We start from the raw sequence: 15,067 nt of genomic DNA, 5'->3' as shown, positions 1-15,067 counted from the left end.
CATACTTTCTGGTTTGTTTTGGGTTTTTTATTCTTTACTCTGAGGGTGGGTCAAACACTGGCACAGGCTGCCCAGAGAGGTTGTGGAGTCTCCATCCTTGGAGACAGTCAAAACCCAACTGGACACGGGCCTGGGACGTGGGCTCTGGGTGGCCCTGCTTGAGCAGGGGGCATGCACTGGGTGACCTCCAGAGGTCCCTTCCCAACTGAACCCTCTGTGAGATTATGTACAGCTACGCACCAAAACGCCCCTGCTTCACTACGGACCCCGTCACCCACCCTCCGAATATAGTGCTGGACGGTACAAATCCTGTCACCAGGTGTGACGTCTACATGGCTCAGAGAGTGCTTCATGGCTGTAAACCGCCGTCTTATTTACCTGCGGGAAGATTAATACTGTGACATGCTGGACAAGTATTTGCTGTATTGAAAAAGACACCAAAGCTCCCCAGCATGCCCCCAACCCCTTCCCCAGACCCAAAATCCAGGCCCAGAAAAGAGCATTGTTTTCCATTGCTCGGTGCCAGCCAGCGTTACGCACATTTGTTCATCCAGAGTCTCAGAAAGGCATTCCCGCCCGGCACGGATGGCGTCTGCCAGAGCCCAGCGTCGGTAACTAACGTTACCCCGAAAGGCGGGTTCGTCCGCCTGGCGTGCAGAACGCCAAACTCCACACAGAGCGGAGTCGTTTTATTTGATCAATTTTTGTGCAAAGATGGGTGCTAGGTGGTAACCCACAAAGCTGCACCCCACCCCGAGGAACTGCAAGGCATTTGTACAGTTAAATGTGTCAGTCACAGCTAACATTCACACGCCTCAACTAAGAATTGCTTCATCGCTTTCTCGCCTCGATGTAAAGGTACAGCTCGCTTTTAATTCACCGCGCGTGCTCAGGGAGTAAGGGGCTTGCTTACTAGAGGGAGGGGGCGGTTGCCGGCCTATGGGCCTGGTTTTTACTGCTGTATCGAGGGGAGCTCCCGTACAGGGCACTTTGCTTTAGTTCTTGTCAGCATCCCAATCAGTTGTTCTCCTTGACCATACACTTTATCGCCCCGTTCTCGGCGGCTTCTGCGCCGGGACGTTTGCTTCCATCAGTGTCTCAGCTCTCCTCAGGGCTAGAGTCGTAGAAGAAGGGCTTCCCTGTCTCTCAGTTCCCGACTCCGGCCGCCAAAGTCTGTGTGCCGGGCTCACGGAGTTCGCTCTTAGGGCTTACGGAACATTCCCCACATTCCGTCTTCTTCAGGATACCGCTACCGGCGCAGTCGAAGTACGAGCGTTACTTAGGAAGGAAAGGGCTCATTTCCGAGGGCAGCGCCGCCGCCCCCCTTCCCTGGGCTGAGCCCCTCCCCGGAGCCGCGGCGCCCGCGGCGGCGCGCCCGCTTCCGGGCGGGGTCCTTCCGCGCAGCGGGCCGCCGAGTCCCGCCCGCCGGGTCCCGCCCGAGCGCGCCGGCGCGGGTCAGGCGAACGCCACGGGCAGCCCTAGCGGGGCCCTGCCGGGCGCTCCGCCCTTCCGGCGCGGGCGGCGGCCGAGGTCGGTGCTGCGCGCGGCGCGGCGCGGCGCGGCGGGGAGGGGCCCGGCCCGGCCCGGCCCGGCCCGGTCCGGCCGGGGCGGCGGCGCCGGAGCCCTGGGGCGGCGCGGGGGCTCCGGCTCGGCCGCTCCGCGCCCTGCGCTGCGCTGCGGTGGGCCCGGGTCGGGCAGTGCGGCCGAGCCCGCCCGGGTCGGGCCGGGCGCCGGGGGACCCCTGGTCAGCGGCGAGCTGGGGTTCGCCTCGGGCTCATCGGGGGTTTTCCTTCGCTCCGTTTCCTCGGGAGGGCTCGGGCAGGCCGGGAAGGAGGGCGGGAACGTGCCCGCGGTCCGGGCAGGCGGAGGAAGATCCGTCTCCGAGCAGGCACGTGCTGCTGCGGCGTTGCCCGAAATGCTCCCGGGCTGGAAACCCTCCGAGCTGGCCCTGACCCACCCGGCTGGCATCTGCTCGAGGGCAGGAAGGCTCTGCAGAGGGACCTGGACAGGCTGGATCGACGGGCCGAGGCCAACTGGACGAGGTTTAACAAGGGCAAGTGCCGGGTCCTGCCCTTGGGTCACACCAGCCCCAGGCAAGGCTCCAGGCTTGGGGCAGAGCGGCTGGAACGTGCCCGGCGGAGAAGGCCCTGGGGGTGCTGGAGCGTGTCCAGAGAAGGGCAACGGAGCTGGGGAAGGGTCTGGAGAGCGAGCGTGCTGGGGAGCGGCTGAGGGAGCTGGGGGGGCTTAGCCTGGAGAAGAGGAGGCTGGGGAAGAGAGACCTTATCGCTCTGTGCAACTGCCCAAAAGGAGGCTGTAGTGAGGGGGGGTCGCCCTCTTTCCCAGGTTACAAGCGATAAGACGAGAGGAAATGGCCTCAAGTTGTGCCAGGGGAGGTTTCGATTGGATAATAGGAGAAACGTCTTTACCGCAAGAGCGGTCAGGCACTGGAAGAGGCTGCCCAGGGAGGTGGGGGAGTCGCCATCCCTGGGGTATTTAAAAGACCTGTAGATGCGGTGCTTGGGGACGTGGTTTAAGTGGTGGCCTTGGCAGTGCTCGGTTAACGGTTGGACTTGATGATCTTAAAGCTCCTTTTGAACCTGAACTTATGTTTTATTGGTGCTTTTTAAAGGTCATGCCGTGAAAGGGCGCACTAAGAAAACCTGATGCCCTGAGCACGTTACTTCTGGAGAAACGCTTGGCCTCTGCAGCTCTGTGTGGGACACTGAAAGGCAGTTGTGTGAGTATGAGCTGATTTCAGCACAGCTGTGCTTTTGTTAGGTGTGACAACCCTTATTCCCATGTTGAGTGTTAGGGTGTGGGTGCGAGCTCCCCAGCTGCTCCTCTCTTGCCCTGGCGTCCCCCGTGACGTACAAAGGTTAGTTCCCCATGGTCCGTGATGGGTCTTGGCATGTATTATCTGAGCATAAACCTGAAGACGGTCAGTTTAGCTCTAGAGAATTACTCTGAGACCTGGGAACAAACTACTTGTTGCTTCTCTGTTCTGCAAGGAGGCTGCAGCTGTATTTCCACGTGTCTCCCTTGAAGGCCACTGTCCTGAGTCTGGGCGCAGCGCTGCCCTGTTCTTCTTTGGGTTGATGAACACGGCAACTAGCAGCGTCAGGCGGAGGCAGAGGTTACCAGACGTAGCCCCCAGTAATTGCATTGCAGTTCCAGGAGGCAGAAAGCGTCAATAACTGCTTATGTCTGGAGGGGGGAAAAGCTGGCAGTCGTGTTTAGTGCCCGCAAGGCAGCTGGAGGCACTGTTGCTTACGATTGTTGTTGCCGTGCGGAAAAGACGTGGCTTAAAGTGCTGCATCGAGAAAGTAATGCTTACGGGTGGCAGAGGTAAACAATAGAAGAAGGGGAGATAGATATACGCGCGTATGAGAATTGCCTTCCTGGTGCAGCTGCTGGTGGTGGCAGCTTTGGCCCTTGCCGGTAAGTTTCGTGAAATGTTAGAGCTGTTACTTTTGAGACTCGTGGGGATTTGAGCGTTTGTCTGGGCACTAAGGTAATAGCCGCTGATCTAGAGTGAATTGGTGCCTTACTACTTGCACACGTTTACCTTGGCATTGAGCTTGGTACTTTTAGAGCAGAAAATAGAGGGGAGGAGGGAAGTGTAGTAGCGTAGGTGTGCGCGTGCGTGTGTACAGGCGTGTGCACTGCAGGTCGTGTCCGTGCGTGGTTCGCACATCCCGAGTGGTTGATGGGTTGGGAAGCATGTGACGCCCTGCAGGCTTTGTAAGGGTTAACTAAGGCATTTTCCTTGCTCTGGTTTGATGCTGCGCTTACCTGATGAAGGACTAAAATAATGCCCCGCTTAGGGACGCAGTCTGTTGGAGTCTTTGAGGGCAAGCAGTGTTTCCTGGGGCAGACAGCAGTGGATCTCGTGGGATGGCTGCACCGAACGGAGATGGACGAAGTTCTGGCATTCCTCAAACCCTGACAGCGCGAATGTGGTGGAATAAGTGCCGGCGCAGGTCCTGATCCTCGTCTTCTGTCGACCCTCAGCACGTCCAGGTAAAGGTAACAGGGTAGTTGTTGAGACAGCGCCTTTGAGTCAGTGATTGTGATGATTGCGGGCTTAGGAACCAGGTGCTGTTGGATACCAACGGCAAAAACTATTGCGGTGTGTTACCGAGGAAAAAAACATAATGCAACGGGCAAAGGTTTACGGTTCCTCTTCTCAAGAAGTTGTCAGATTTGGGAACGTCGTGCTTTTTCAGTTGCTTGACTGGTGATGTTGTCTGTATTCTTCACGAATTTTGCAGAGTCTTCTCTAAACATGTCCTAGCTGCAGGCTTTACTGGAATTTGTAGGTAGTCACGTTTGGAGTTTACGAATGCTTCTTGGTGTATGTTGAGGTGAAAGATGCGTACGGCCAGAGGATGAGTAAAGGTTTGGATTTTGTAGGTACTGGTACGGACAGAAATAATATTAGTGAGTATTAAAGTAACTGTGTAATGACGACATGACCTATACGTTCACGTAATACCTATAGTTTTTGTGTGTAGTGTGTTTACACTTTAGTACTACACAAAAGAAAGGTTGTAGTCGGGTCTTATGTTGTTCCTCACGTCTGCTTTTTTTTTTTGCCTCTGTATCACTCACAAATTATACCAGTCTGAGCACTGTATTTATTTGGTGCGTACTTTCCCGCTGAGAAGCAGCACTTAGTCTCAATCTTATTGTTCACCACAGCTATCTCCAGGGTAGCTGAAATTTCTCAGCATCTGTTCTGTCTGTTATATTTCTTCTCGAGCAAACTGCGGTGAAAAACAGTACCCGAAAGGCTCCAGTGCTTCCAGACAAGTGCTTGGTTGCTCGCGTAATGTGTTTCTAGTCCCATCTCAAGTAAAGCCTTAACGGTGTTCTCTTATTTATTTGTAGCGTCCCGTTTTCGGAAGAAAGTGTGTTGGATTTCAAACCCTTGGGCAGGACAGGAGGAGGCGGCCTTCTCGGGTCAGTGATGAGTGTTGGCATGTATTATCTGATCTAAAGGTGATGTCTGTCACCACTTTAGCTCTAGAATTACTCTGAGACCTGGGAAACTCCAGTTTCCTTAGACTGTGACCGTGGCGCTTTTTCAACCTGGAGTCAAATGCCTGTCACGTTCTAAGGCAGCGTAAGGAGAAGGGGGCGCAATCTGAGCTTCCTTCCGTTTACGCGCTAGGGAGGTATAGTTGTTAGTTTAATACTTGGATGTTACTAGGAGGTGCTCTCACGTTAACTGATCGCAGCTCTGGGTACTCAAAGCTGAACAGTGTTGGCAAATGCTGACGTAGAGGTTTGGTGGTAAATGTAACCCGCCTGTCTTAATGAGCATGCATATTCTTAATTCACAAACACGGTTTAGTCCCACCTACGCATCCAGAATGTTTGAAGGGTCATGTCACATCTTCCTTTGATCACAGTCAACAGTCACGTGTTCAGACGTGTTTTTTGAGGGGGCAAAAAAAAGGTAGATAATATATTTGTGTGTTGGGCTTGTAGGTTCGATTTTGCATTTTTGTAAGACTTGAATTTTAGCTGGCGACTGTAAGATTCCAGCTGACTGTAGGGACGGAAAGTTAAAGTTGTTAGCGTTTTTCAGGGTTGGCCCGAGAATATTCCTTCATTTCAGAAGCTGCTTCTTCTATTATGCTCTTTATAATAAATTCTCAGCTACTGTTTTTACAGGTGACATGAGCTAGGAGTAAAAACATAAAGCCAGCTGGGGCCCAAGACCAGCGCTGTTGTGTTCATATGACATTGTGTCCCTGGAGCGTACTGGCTCACGTCAGTGCTACCTCAGAAATCTTTGTATTCGCTACTCAGACCTCGATTTTTCCTCACTGTGCAGTTTGCGTCTAATCGTAGAATGCCCTGAGCTGGAAGAGACCCACAAGGACCGTCAAGTCCAGCTCCCGTCCCTGCACAGGACAAGCCCAAATTCGCACCGTGCCTCTGAGGGCGTTGTCCAAGTGCTGCTTGAATATCGCCAGGCTTGGTGCCGTGACGGCCTCCCTGGGGAGCCTGTTCCAGGGCTCCACCACCCTCTGGGGGAAGAACCAGTTCTTCTCCTTAACTATACACTTTATTGCCCAGTTCTCTGCGGCTTCTGAGGTGGGATGTTTGCTTTGATCAGTCTCTCAGCTCTCCTCAAGGAAATAGTGGTAAAACAAGTGCTTCTCTATCTCTCAGTTCCCGACTCTGGCCATCAAATTCTGTTTTGCCGAGCTCACGTAGTTCGTTCTTGTGGCTCAGCGGAGAATTCCAAAACGACCATTTTCTTCAGGATATCACTGCATTGATGTTAAGGAGTTTTGTTCCTGATTTCGGTGACACTGCGGCAGCCGGGCAGATGGCAGGCCCGGGTTGCGGGTCGAGCAACAAGCCTTGGGCCAGCTCTTCGGGGCTCCCAGGCTTCGGAGCTCCTCCCTTACTGTCCCGGTAGTGGGGCCGGAGGGGCGGAGGGAACAATTTGGCCTAGCACCTTCCCGGCACCCAGGCTGTTGCCGAGTTTCTGTCGAACGGGTGTCGAGAGCCTGTGTGACTGGCCTGTCGGAAACCCCGTTCCTCCGCCCGTGCGCGTCCCCGTTCTAGATCTCGCTGCTCTCTGTTGGGGGTCCTTCTGTGTCACATTGGTTACTGTCGACGGGGAAGTTCTGAGCGTTTCGCCCCTCGTTATTCTGTTCTGCCCTTGCCAATTTGAGCTCCCTGACCCGTGTTCCCTTCTGACGGACCACCGCCTCTCGGCTTCCCAGAAAGGCTGTCTGGTTCCGCAGCCCTTGGGGTGCTGCCGTCATGGGCTCCACCATCTAACGCTAAGGCTAGGCTCTTCGCTCCCACAGGCGCTGCATTTTGCAAGCCTTTGTTATTCCGTCCTGCAGTTGCTGTCATGGACATGGCGTCCTGGGGTATAGCGCCTTCTCCATCAAGGACGTCCCAGGCGGCCACGTTCTCTGTTGACTCGGAAAGCCCGTCTGGAGCATTCCAGGGACAGGCACCGCTCCCACGGGAGCCCCCTTCCAGAGCTGGATGAGGGAAGCCCGTCCCTACCCAGAGGATCACGGCCAAATGCTGCCCTGACCCGTGAGTGCGAGAGCTGCCCAGCCTGCCGCAAGCCCCTCAGGCACCCTTTGCTGCCAGGGCCCTCCTGCCATCAACGGCACTGGCAGCTCTGCTGCCTGGACGGCCCGCTGCGCTGGCGGGTCCATGGGCCCAGGCAAGCCTGGGGCTGCCCAGGGGGAAGCGGGCGCCTTGTGCTCCCCTGCTAAAGCGGCTGGCATGGCTGTGTAGCTGGAGCCCCGCACTGCCCCAGCACGGCTTGGCCCTGCACCGGCGTGGGGCTCCCAGCGGGCAGTGAGGTGGGACTTGGCGGGGCCGTGCTCCATACAGCCTGTGACCCCGTGCTGCCAGGCTGGGAGCCTGGTAGGGGCCGTGCTGCCCAGAGCCCTGAGCGCAGCCTGTGCCCCCCTGCTCCTGGGCCCTCCAGGCCACTGCAAGACAAGGAAGGAGCACGCTCACGCTGCCATTTCAAATGAGGGATGTCCCAGGCAGAACCAGCAGGGGCAAGGAAACAAACAGTCCTTGTTAACCAGATGTACCGCTGGGCGCCTGACAGCACATTCTGGTCTACTGGCCCTTTTTCTTCTTGGCCCACAAAAGGGTTCCGAGAGGAGAACCGCTGCTGGAAGCGGCTGTCTCGTGGGGCAAGAGCAAAGCCCCCTTTCCAGCACCCTTCCTGGTTTCCCGGGGGTGCCCAGGAGAGATGGAACCCTGCCCGGCAGGCCAGGCCAGGCCAGGCAGCCGCCTGGCACGGGAGCGTGGCAGGGTTCAGCGCGCCCGCAGGCACGGGCTCCCAGCGCCTGGGACGGCAGCAGCCGCTCTGCCCCTCCCGGCTCAGCCCTGGGGAGCCCCAGTGTGACGTCAGAGCCGCCACTGTGAGCTCAGAGCTGGCCACCCGCACAGCCCTGTGGCGCGTGGGGCAGGAGCCCACAGATGCGTGTGGCTGTTGCCCGGGCAGGTGCGCTCCTGCTGAGAGGCGGCGCGTGGCTGCTGCTGGAGCTGGTTTTGCCTGGGCAGGCCACGCTTGCTGGGGCTGAGGGGGAAGAGCTGAGCGGGGAGCCTGCCTTGGCCCAGAGATGGCGAGGAGAAAGGCCCCCCAGGGAAGACACCAAGGGGCCTCCAAAGGCTCCGTTCGGATTAATGCCAGACAAGAGCTGGCAGGGGAGGCAGCGGGGCCGAGCTGCTGCCAGGCCAGCGGGTACGAAGTGGGTTGCTCCTGCCTGGGGCGTCAGGTTGGGGGGTAGCAAGGACATGGCCTAACACGGTCACTGGGGTGTGGAGCAGCACGGGGACCCCGACAGAGGTTTTCTGAAGAGGAGCCCGTGGTTTGCAAAGCCCCCCTCCTGCGGGGATGGGTCTTGGCTGAAAGGCTGGCTCTCCCTCCCGGCCAAAATCCAGTGTGCAGCAGGGGCCTTTGGGGAGGGGGTAGCCTCATGCTGCAGGGTCCAGAGCCCAGCCCTGCTGCGCAGGGGGATTTTGCTGCGCAAGCAGATGTTGCTGCGCAGGGAGGCCAAGCCCCTGGGACCTGGCACTGCTCCCCCTCGGGATGCTGAGGCTGGGTCCGGCGTGGCTGAGGTGGGGCAGCTGTGTGGGGAGGAGAGGGGTCGGGAGAACGCCAGTGACCAGGGAGGAGGTGCGGTTCCACGGGGGGGGGCAGCAGCCTGTGCCCTCTCCCCAAACATCCACCGAGAGGTGTCTGCGAAGGGGCAGTTGGTGCCAGGGCCCAGGGAGTGACGGGCTCAGAATAGGGCTGTCCTGCCGGGTGGGCGTCCCGAGGCGGGGGACTGCTGCAGCCAGCTTGCTTCCTCTTCTCCCACTGCAGGCCTGTGAAGCAAAGGATGGGGAAAGGAGAGGGACGAGGGCCTGGAAGTAGCCCGGCTGTGCTGCCCTCTCTCGCTGCTGCTGGGACAGCCCGTCCTCTGTCGAGGGCCTCTGCTCAGGCTGCTCCTGCCCGCCTCGGCTCCCGTGGCGTGGGGATGGTGGGCAACCGGCATTTGTCTTTTTCCTCCCACAGGAACCCGTGCGTGGAGGTGGAGCTGGTGATGGTCCCTTCCACCTCGGCTCCCTGCTCTGCCACGCAAGGGCCTGCCAAGTGTCGCAACAAGGCCACAGGAATTGCAAGTAAGCTCAGCACTGCTGCTTGCTGTGAAGTCCCCTGGGATGAACTTGGAGAGCTGCGCTGTGCCAGAGCTCTGGCCAAATGTCACTAGGGGCAGGAGAAGTGCAGGCTGCCCCAGGGAGGGAGGGAGTGCGTAGGACTGGGTGCCCCTCTCCCCCTGGAAAGTTCAAATACGTGTGGCTGGGGCATCCTAGAGAAGAGACCTCAAGAGACAGGCCTAACTTTTCTCTGGCTTTTTTGCCCAGGGGCGGTCCTCAGCCTGGCTTGGCATCTGGCAGGTGCCCTTGTCTCCCTGTGGAGACACCTGCTGAGCACACGCGTCTTTGCCAGGTACGTACTACCTGTTTCTGCCGTGGTGGGGGGCGGGGGGAGAAGGGGGATGTCCCTTCCCCCAAGCAAGGGGGAGAGCAGAGGGTGTTCCCCACCCAGCAGCCCGGGGCTCCCGCTCAGGCGCCAAAGCTCATGCGGTGCCCGTGCTCGGGGAGAGCCAAGAGCAAAGCCCCTCGGCAGCCCCACTCCCACGCATTTACCGGAGCCCCAGAACCCTCCCGGAGATGTAGTAGGACAAACCGCCGTGTAGCCAGAAGCTCAGGAGCACAGCCAAGCCTCCGCAGGGCAAGGGTCTTCCCCAGCTCTGGCAAGAGACCACACAGGTCTGGAAGGAAAGCCAGACAAGGCCCCTGCGCTTCCCAGCTGCGCGGAGAAACACCCCTAAGAGCAATGTGTGTGCCTGCAAGTGAGAACAGGCCTGCTCTCTCAGCCAAAGAGAGGGAGCAAGGTCCACACCAGAAGGACTACTGAAAAGCAGTCCTCATCTGCTCAACCTCTCTACTTCCCTGCACGATTTTCATTCCCTTTCGGAAGGTGCTCCTGGAGCCCTTCGTTTGGGGAAGATCTGCCGGCAGCGTTGAACGGCGTGGACAGAAATCGTGTTTGTGCTGGGCGCCAATCTGTCAGCTCTCTGTCAGTAGCAGGCTTGCAAAGCAATGGCTTTAGGGCCTGAAGAGGGAAATCCACGGGTGAGGGGGTTTGCCCAAGACTTGCAGTACTGACACCCACAGGACTCCCTCTTTTCCAGGCAAAAGATGGGCCCGCAGAGCAAGAGGTTCTTGAAAGTCGTCTTCCTGTGGCTCCCAGTGGCTCTGGGTGAGTTTTCATGAGCAAACACAGCCTGGCTGTGCTGGATGCCAGCTTTCCTTTTGGGCCAGTATGTGTGAAACGCCCGTGGTGCGGGTGCGTCCTGAGGAGGTCCTTGACTGGCACTGGCGTTTGGACTACCGGTAAGACTGGTAGCCTCCCAGCCGTGCTGCTGCTCTGGCCACTGGGCCAAATGGCTTGCTTAGTCTGCAAGTCTGCGAGAGAAGGGCGTAGCTCTTTCCAAGCCTGAGCTGGGGATTCCCAGACGGGAGGGGCCGTGCAGGGGGACCCATGGAGAGGTACCTCTCCTAGCCCATGCAGCCCAGCCTCGGTGCTCACCGAAGCAGTGAGGGGAAATGGGGAGTAGCTCTGGGGCACCGAGCACACCTGAAGGCCACGGCTACGCAGCCCCCTCCAGCCTGGGCTGATGGCTCCCGGTCAGAGGCGCGTCCTCTCTCTGCACCCCACGTTCCCCACCTCCTCGGCTCACCTGCTGCCCAGCCCCAGGGTACCAGGCAGGAGGCAACGCAGCTGCAGGGGGATGGCTAGCAACTCCGCTAAAATAGCTGTCTCTCGGTGATGTGAATTGCAGCTGGTGCTTACTGCGCGACCTCGCTGCCGGTGTGGACAACGCAGGCAAAGGGACTGATAGAGGTCAGTGACTCGTTGCTGGCAGTGGCTGGAGGAATCAGAGGCTGCGCTGCTGCCACGCAGGCTGACCCAAAGAAGCGGCAGCTTGTGCCTTCCTAGGGAAGCCTCTCCTGGGAAGCCCCGGCAACTCTGGTAGCAGATGCTCTAACGGAGCATTTTTCCCTGCCAGGAGCTGACACGCGTGTCGTCGGCAAACCTGAAGATGCTGTGGTAAGAGAGGTTTCCTGAGCTGGAACTGGTTCTGTGCAGAAGCGTCAGCCGACCTCGTGCTACCTGCGCTCACTTTCCTAACAGCCAGGGCTCCCGTACTTCCCTCCTGCCTTTGCCTTTTGCTCAGCCTGGTGCGGAAGGGAAGCACTGGCAAAGCAGGGGAAGCACACGTGTCTGTCTCTCCTCTTGCTGAGCTCAGACGCTCCCCAGAGGCGATGGGCCGCTCTCTGACCGGATCGGCTTTCCTGTCGTGCAGGAACTTGCCTGTTTTGGTGGCGGAGGAAACCCAAAAGACACGCTCTCTGCTGGAGGAGGTGGCTCAGCTGAGGGCACAGATCCGCAGTTTGAAGGTGATCCTGCATTTTGGGGAGGGAGGCTTGGCGGGGCAGAACCCCTGAGGACATTTTCTTCAGGGTTCTTGGTGGGGTCAGACTGCTGACTGCAGCAACCCAGCCTTTGCCCCAGGGGCTTGCTGGGTGAGCTTCTGCACTGCACAGGCCCCTCTCCAGCCCCAGTGTAACAAGGCCGCTTCAGGCAGCAGAGGACTCCTGAGAGCCTTTCCTACGTGCGCCGGTGCCTCTGGCTCCTCTGAGCAGGCTCCTGAGGCAGTGGTGGGACCCAGGCACACGTACAGCGCCAGCCATGGCTTACAGGGCCTGAGCCTCTCTCCCAGCTGACATGGAGAGCACAGCGGGTGTGGACGGTGGTGTGGGGACCCACATCAGCACACCTTAGGGTCATGGCCATGGCCATGGCCACAGATAATAATCTTCCTAGTCCTCACGGCTCACGCCAGCAGCAGAGAGTCTTGCAGCTCTGTGGACAAGGCTTGCCTTGCCTTGCCTTCCTGACACTGACCCTTTGCCTCTGCGGGTGCTAGGAGCCACGCTGCACTGCCTGCTGACGTGGTCCTTTTCTGTGTTGATTTCTGGCGTTCCCAGGAAGCTCAGGAAGTGAACCAGGCAGCGTCCAAGAAGGCTTTGGGTGCCTACATCGAGATGTCTGACTGGGCCCTGGAAAGCTCTGGTATGGACACAAGCAGCCCAGTCCTTGCCCTGCGCTTGCCCCTAGCACTCCCCAAAGCAGCCCGTGCTCCAGGCGCTGCTCTCCAAAATGGGGCAGCTTAAATCCTTCACGGGGTCCAAGAGCAAGGCTGTGGCAGAGTGGGTCGCTCAGACTCCCTCCCACTCAAGCCCTCGGCCTCCACACAGGTGCCCCTGGCGCTGCCCCCGCACGTCTTCCTGTGCTGATGGAGGGGCTCTGCTCCTCTGCGCTGCATTTGCAAAGGGAATGGCCGGGCCGTCCTTTGCTGCTCATGCTCCGAGCCCTCAGCTTTGGTCTGCTGTCATGCTCGTGGGCGCCTGCAGGCTCCCAGAGCCCTCAGACCTTCTCCTCGTGGTGCTGTGAGAGAAGCACTCACCAGGGATGGGGCTGCCGTCATTGCTCTGTGCAGCTGGGCACCCCCCCGCCCCCAGTGTGGTGACGAGGACAGGACTGACAGACGTGGAGCTGGACGGCGGCGTCACAAATACTGCCTGAGCACCAGCTCCCTCCTAGTCTGCGCCTCTAGCAGTCATCTGCTCTCCCTTCCTTACAGGTGCCACCATTGACACGCAGAGAACTTCCGAGACCTACGACTGCCAGGAGAATTGGGGCTGCAGGGTTTTATGGTTCTTCCGCGCTGCCAAGCCTCCTGAGACTATTTTGCAGGTATCGTAGCAGAAATCTTCAGGGAAGGTGTCCTTCCTTCCTGAGAAGTTGGGGACTGACCTCAGGGGCTCTCCCCTCAGGCCAGTGGTACTGGTCAAGCCCACCGTGCTGCTCAGGTTCTGGAAACCAAAGCTCTCACACAGGGCTGGGCTTGCTAGAGATCCGTGGTTGCCCTGGGGAGGTGAACAGAGGTGAACTGCTGCATCTTGCCCGCAGTCCTCTGCCACAGCTGGGTGAAAGCCTTCCTCCCTGGCGACCCGGGTTCCACACTCACCCCTAACGGTGCCTTTTTGCGGGCGGGAGGCGGGAGGTGGCGGGTGCCCTGCAGAGCCGCTGGGCAGGGACGTGTTTCTGCGCGGGCCTGACTAGGATGCTTTCGTAACCGCTCTTCTCCTCTGCTCCCTAATACCGAGACCCCCTTTGTCAGGCAGGGCAGGGGGCCTCCTGCTTCTGTGCACTTCCTCACAGGCGCCTCATTTTCAAGCTGAAATAGGCCCCACAGACACGCCGGCGCCTATGCTTCGAGCTACGCGGGCAGTGGTGTTGGCCCCAGTGCTCTCTCACACTTCATTGCTGTCGCGTTCTGGTTGCAGGCGGATGTTTCCCCAGGAAACTGCTGGCCTTTCCAAGGGCATCAGGGCCAGGTGGTCATCAGGTTGCCAGCACGAGTCCATCTGACTGCCATCACTGTGCAGCACATCTCCAAAGACGTGTCTCCATCTGGGACTGTCCTCAGCGCCCCCAGAGACGTCGCTGTCTTTGTAAGTCTCTGCTGGGCGCTTCTGGCGGGCATCTGGCCCTGGGGCAAAGCCAGGACAGGGCCCTGCTTGCTTTTGTGCATCTTCTGGGGTTTGTGTCCTGATCTCTCGCGAGCACTGCAGTGCCCTCGCGGGACGCTTCAGGGGCTCGAGAGGTTTCATCCCTCTTAAGGTTTGTTCTGGCCAAGCACCTCTGGGTTCTTGACCAAATCTCAAAGCGGAGACTGAGCTCCGCCATAGCCGGTGCTAGGCTGCTGCTCGAGCCCCAGGAGAGGGTGGGTGGATAACAGGGCTGAGCCAGCGCGTACCTTGCCCCTCTGTCGGGATGACTCTGAGCGGCTCTCCTTGTGCTTTGCCCCTGAGGGAGTGGATGCGGACGGAGAAGAGGAAACTCTCCTTGGGACGTTCACGTACGACGTGGCAAAAGAGTCTATTCAGACCTTCCCTCTGAAGGTACGCTCCACGCACGGGGACGAGATGCCAGAGAGCACGGCAGGTTTCCCTGCAAGTCCATGGAGGAAGGGCACGTGCTTTCTCCCTGGGCAGAGGGGCCCGGTCCACCGTCACGAGAGAGAGACCTGCGGGCTTGGGAGGGCTGAGTAGCACGCGGTGGTGGTAGCAAGAGGGTAGCAAGGGCAGGGTCAGGCCCGTAGGAGCACGAGTCCCGAGAGATCCCTGGCTGCGCCCGGTGCCTTCAGCAGAGGCAGCTGCACACGCGCCCACTCCACGCAAGCAGCGTCTTTGTGCCGTGGAGAAACAGGGCGGCCTGGTGGCGAGAGGCGTCGGGCAGCAGCGTCGCTCCATGCTGCGGCCTGCTGGCAGGCTGGACAGTGTCCTCTCCTCCCACCACAGCACGGCCCTTCTCCCGCGGCGCTCTCACGCCTGCCAGGGGGAGAGCAGGCACAGCAGGCAGCGGCAGCTCGGCGGGGTTGCACACCAGGTGCCCCACGCGCAGGGGCGCCTCCCCGGCCTCACTGTCAGCACAGAGCAAGGGGCAGCGGGACGGGGCGGAGGGAAGGGAGACCGAGCCCCAGCCGGGCCGGCGTGCAAAGACGGGGTGATGGCACTGCCGCTCTTAACACCCCCGTTTCCTTTTCCCACTCTTCTTCACAGAACGCGCCGCTTCCCAGAGCCTTTCCGTCTGTCAAACTTCTTGTGAAGAGCAACTGGGGAAACCCAGCGTACACCTGCATTTATCGAGTGCAGGTTCATGGGAAGATGGCGCAACCAGAGAGCCCCAGGTGAAACCAGAGAGAAAAAAAAGTCCAACATGAGAAAGAAGAAGAAGGGGAGGAAGAACAAATAAATCTAGAAGATGTGGCAATTGAGATGGCTGTAGAGCCTTTTCTTACCGTCCTTCGAGGCACCAGGTCACACGCAGTCTACGGAAGATGCAGACAGCATCTCTGTGAGGAAGTAATGGATTGGAAAG

At 58.9% G+C, this 15,067-nt stretch overlaps 1 protein-coding gene, 1 long non-coding RNA gene and 2 other non-coding genes across 28 annotated transcripts; 3 read left to right on the top strand and 1 right to left on the bottom strand.

Moving 5' to 3' along the window:
* Positions 1-5: 5 nt before the first annotated feature.
* Positions 6-1,578, bottom strand: LOC135316961 (uncharacterized). Its single transcript, XR_010376142.1, has 2 exons — positions 914-1,578; positions 6-378 (listed from the first exon to the last, which is right to left on the bottom strand). It is a non-coding gene; the product is annotated as an uncharacterized LOC135316961 (long non-coding RNA).
* Positions 1,454-14,963, top strand: LOC135316960 (SUN domain-containing protein 5-like). 25 transcript variants are annotated; one of them, XM_064472367.1, is made up of 16 exons: positions 1,597-2,153; positions 2,630-2,737; positions 3,825-4,020; positions 4,891-5,177; positions 5,680-6,566; positions 6,873-7,074; positions 9,065-9,171; positions 9,415-9,499; positions 10,248-10,315; positions 10,899-10,960; positions 11,127-11,517; positions 12,109-12,193; positions 12,765-12,877; positions 13,471-13,638; positions 13,999-14,088; positions 14,749-14,963. In XM_064472367.1, the coding sequence occupies exons 11-16, from the start codon at positions 11,383-11,385 to the stop codon at positions 14,878-14,880; spliced, it is 723 nt and encodes a 240-aa protein (XP_064328437.1). In that variant the 5' UTR covers positions 1,597-2,153; positions 2,630-2,737; positions 3,825-4,020; positions 4,891-5,177; positions 5,680-6,566; positions 6,873-7,074; positions 9,065-9,171; positions 9,415-9,499; positions 10,248-10,315; positions 10,899-10,960; positions 11,127-11,382; the 3' UTR covers positions 14,881-14,963. The 25 variants fall into 25 exon arrangements, with proteins under 25 accessions (XP_064328449.1, XP_064328458.1, XP_064328455.1 ...); XM_064472370.1 differs by lacking the exon at positions 4,891-5,177; XM_064472369.1 differs by lacking the exon at positions 5,680-6,566 and having other exon boundaries at positions 4,891-4,962.
* Positions 2,889-2,973, top strand: LOC135316986 (small nucleolar RNA SNORD45). Its single transcript, XR_010376150.1, has one exon. It is a non-coding gene; the product is annotated as a small nucleolar RNA SNORD45 (small nucleolar RNA).
* LOC135316990 (small nucleolar RNA SNORD45) lies at positions 4,962-5,046 on the top strand. Its single transcript, XR_010376154.1, has one exon. It is a non-coding gene; the product is annotated as a small nucleolar RNA SNORD45 (small nucleolar RNA).
* Positions 14,964-15,067: the final 104 nt, after the last annotated feature.

This window comes from Phalacrocorax carbo, chromosome 23, assembly GCF_963921805.1.
Source record: "Phalacrocorax carbo chromosome 23, bPhaCar2.1, whole genome shotgun sequence".
Lineage (NCBI taxonomy): Eukaryota > Metazoa > Chordata > Aves > Suliformes > Phalacrocoracidae > Phalacrocorax > Phalacrocorax carbo.
This window is presented reverse-complemented; position numbering and strand designations above follow the sequence as displayed.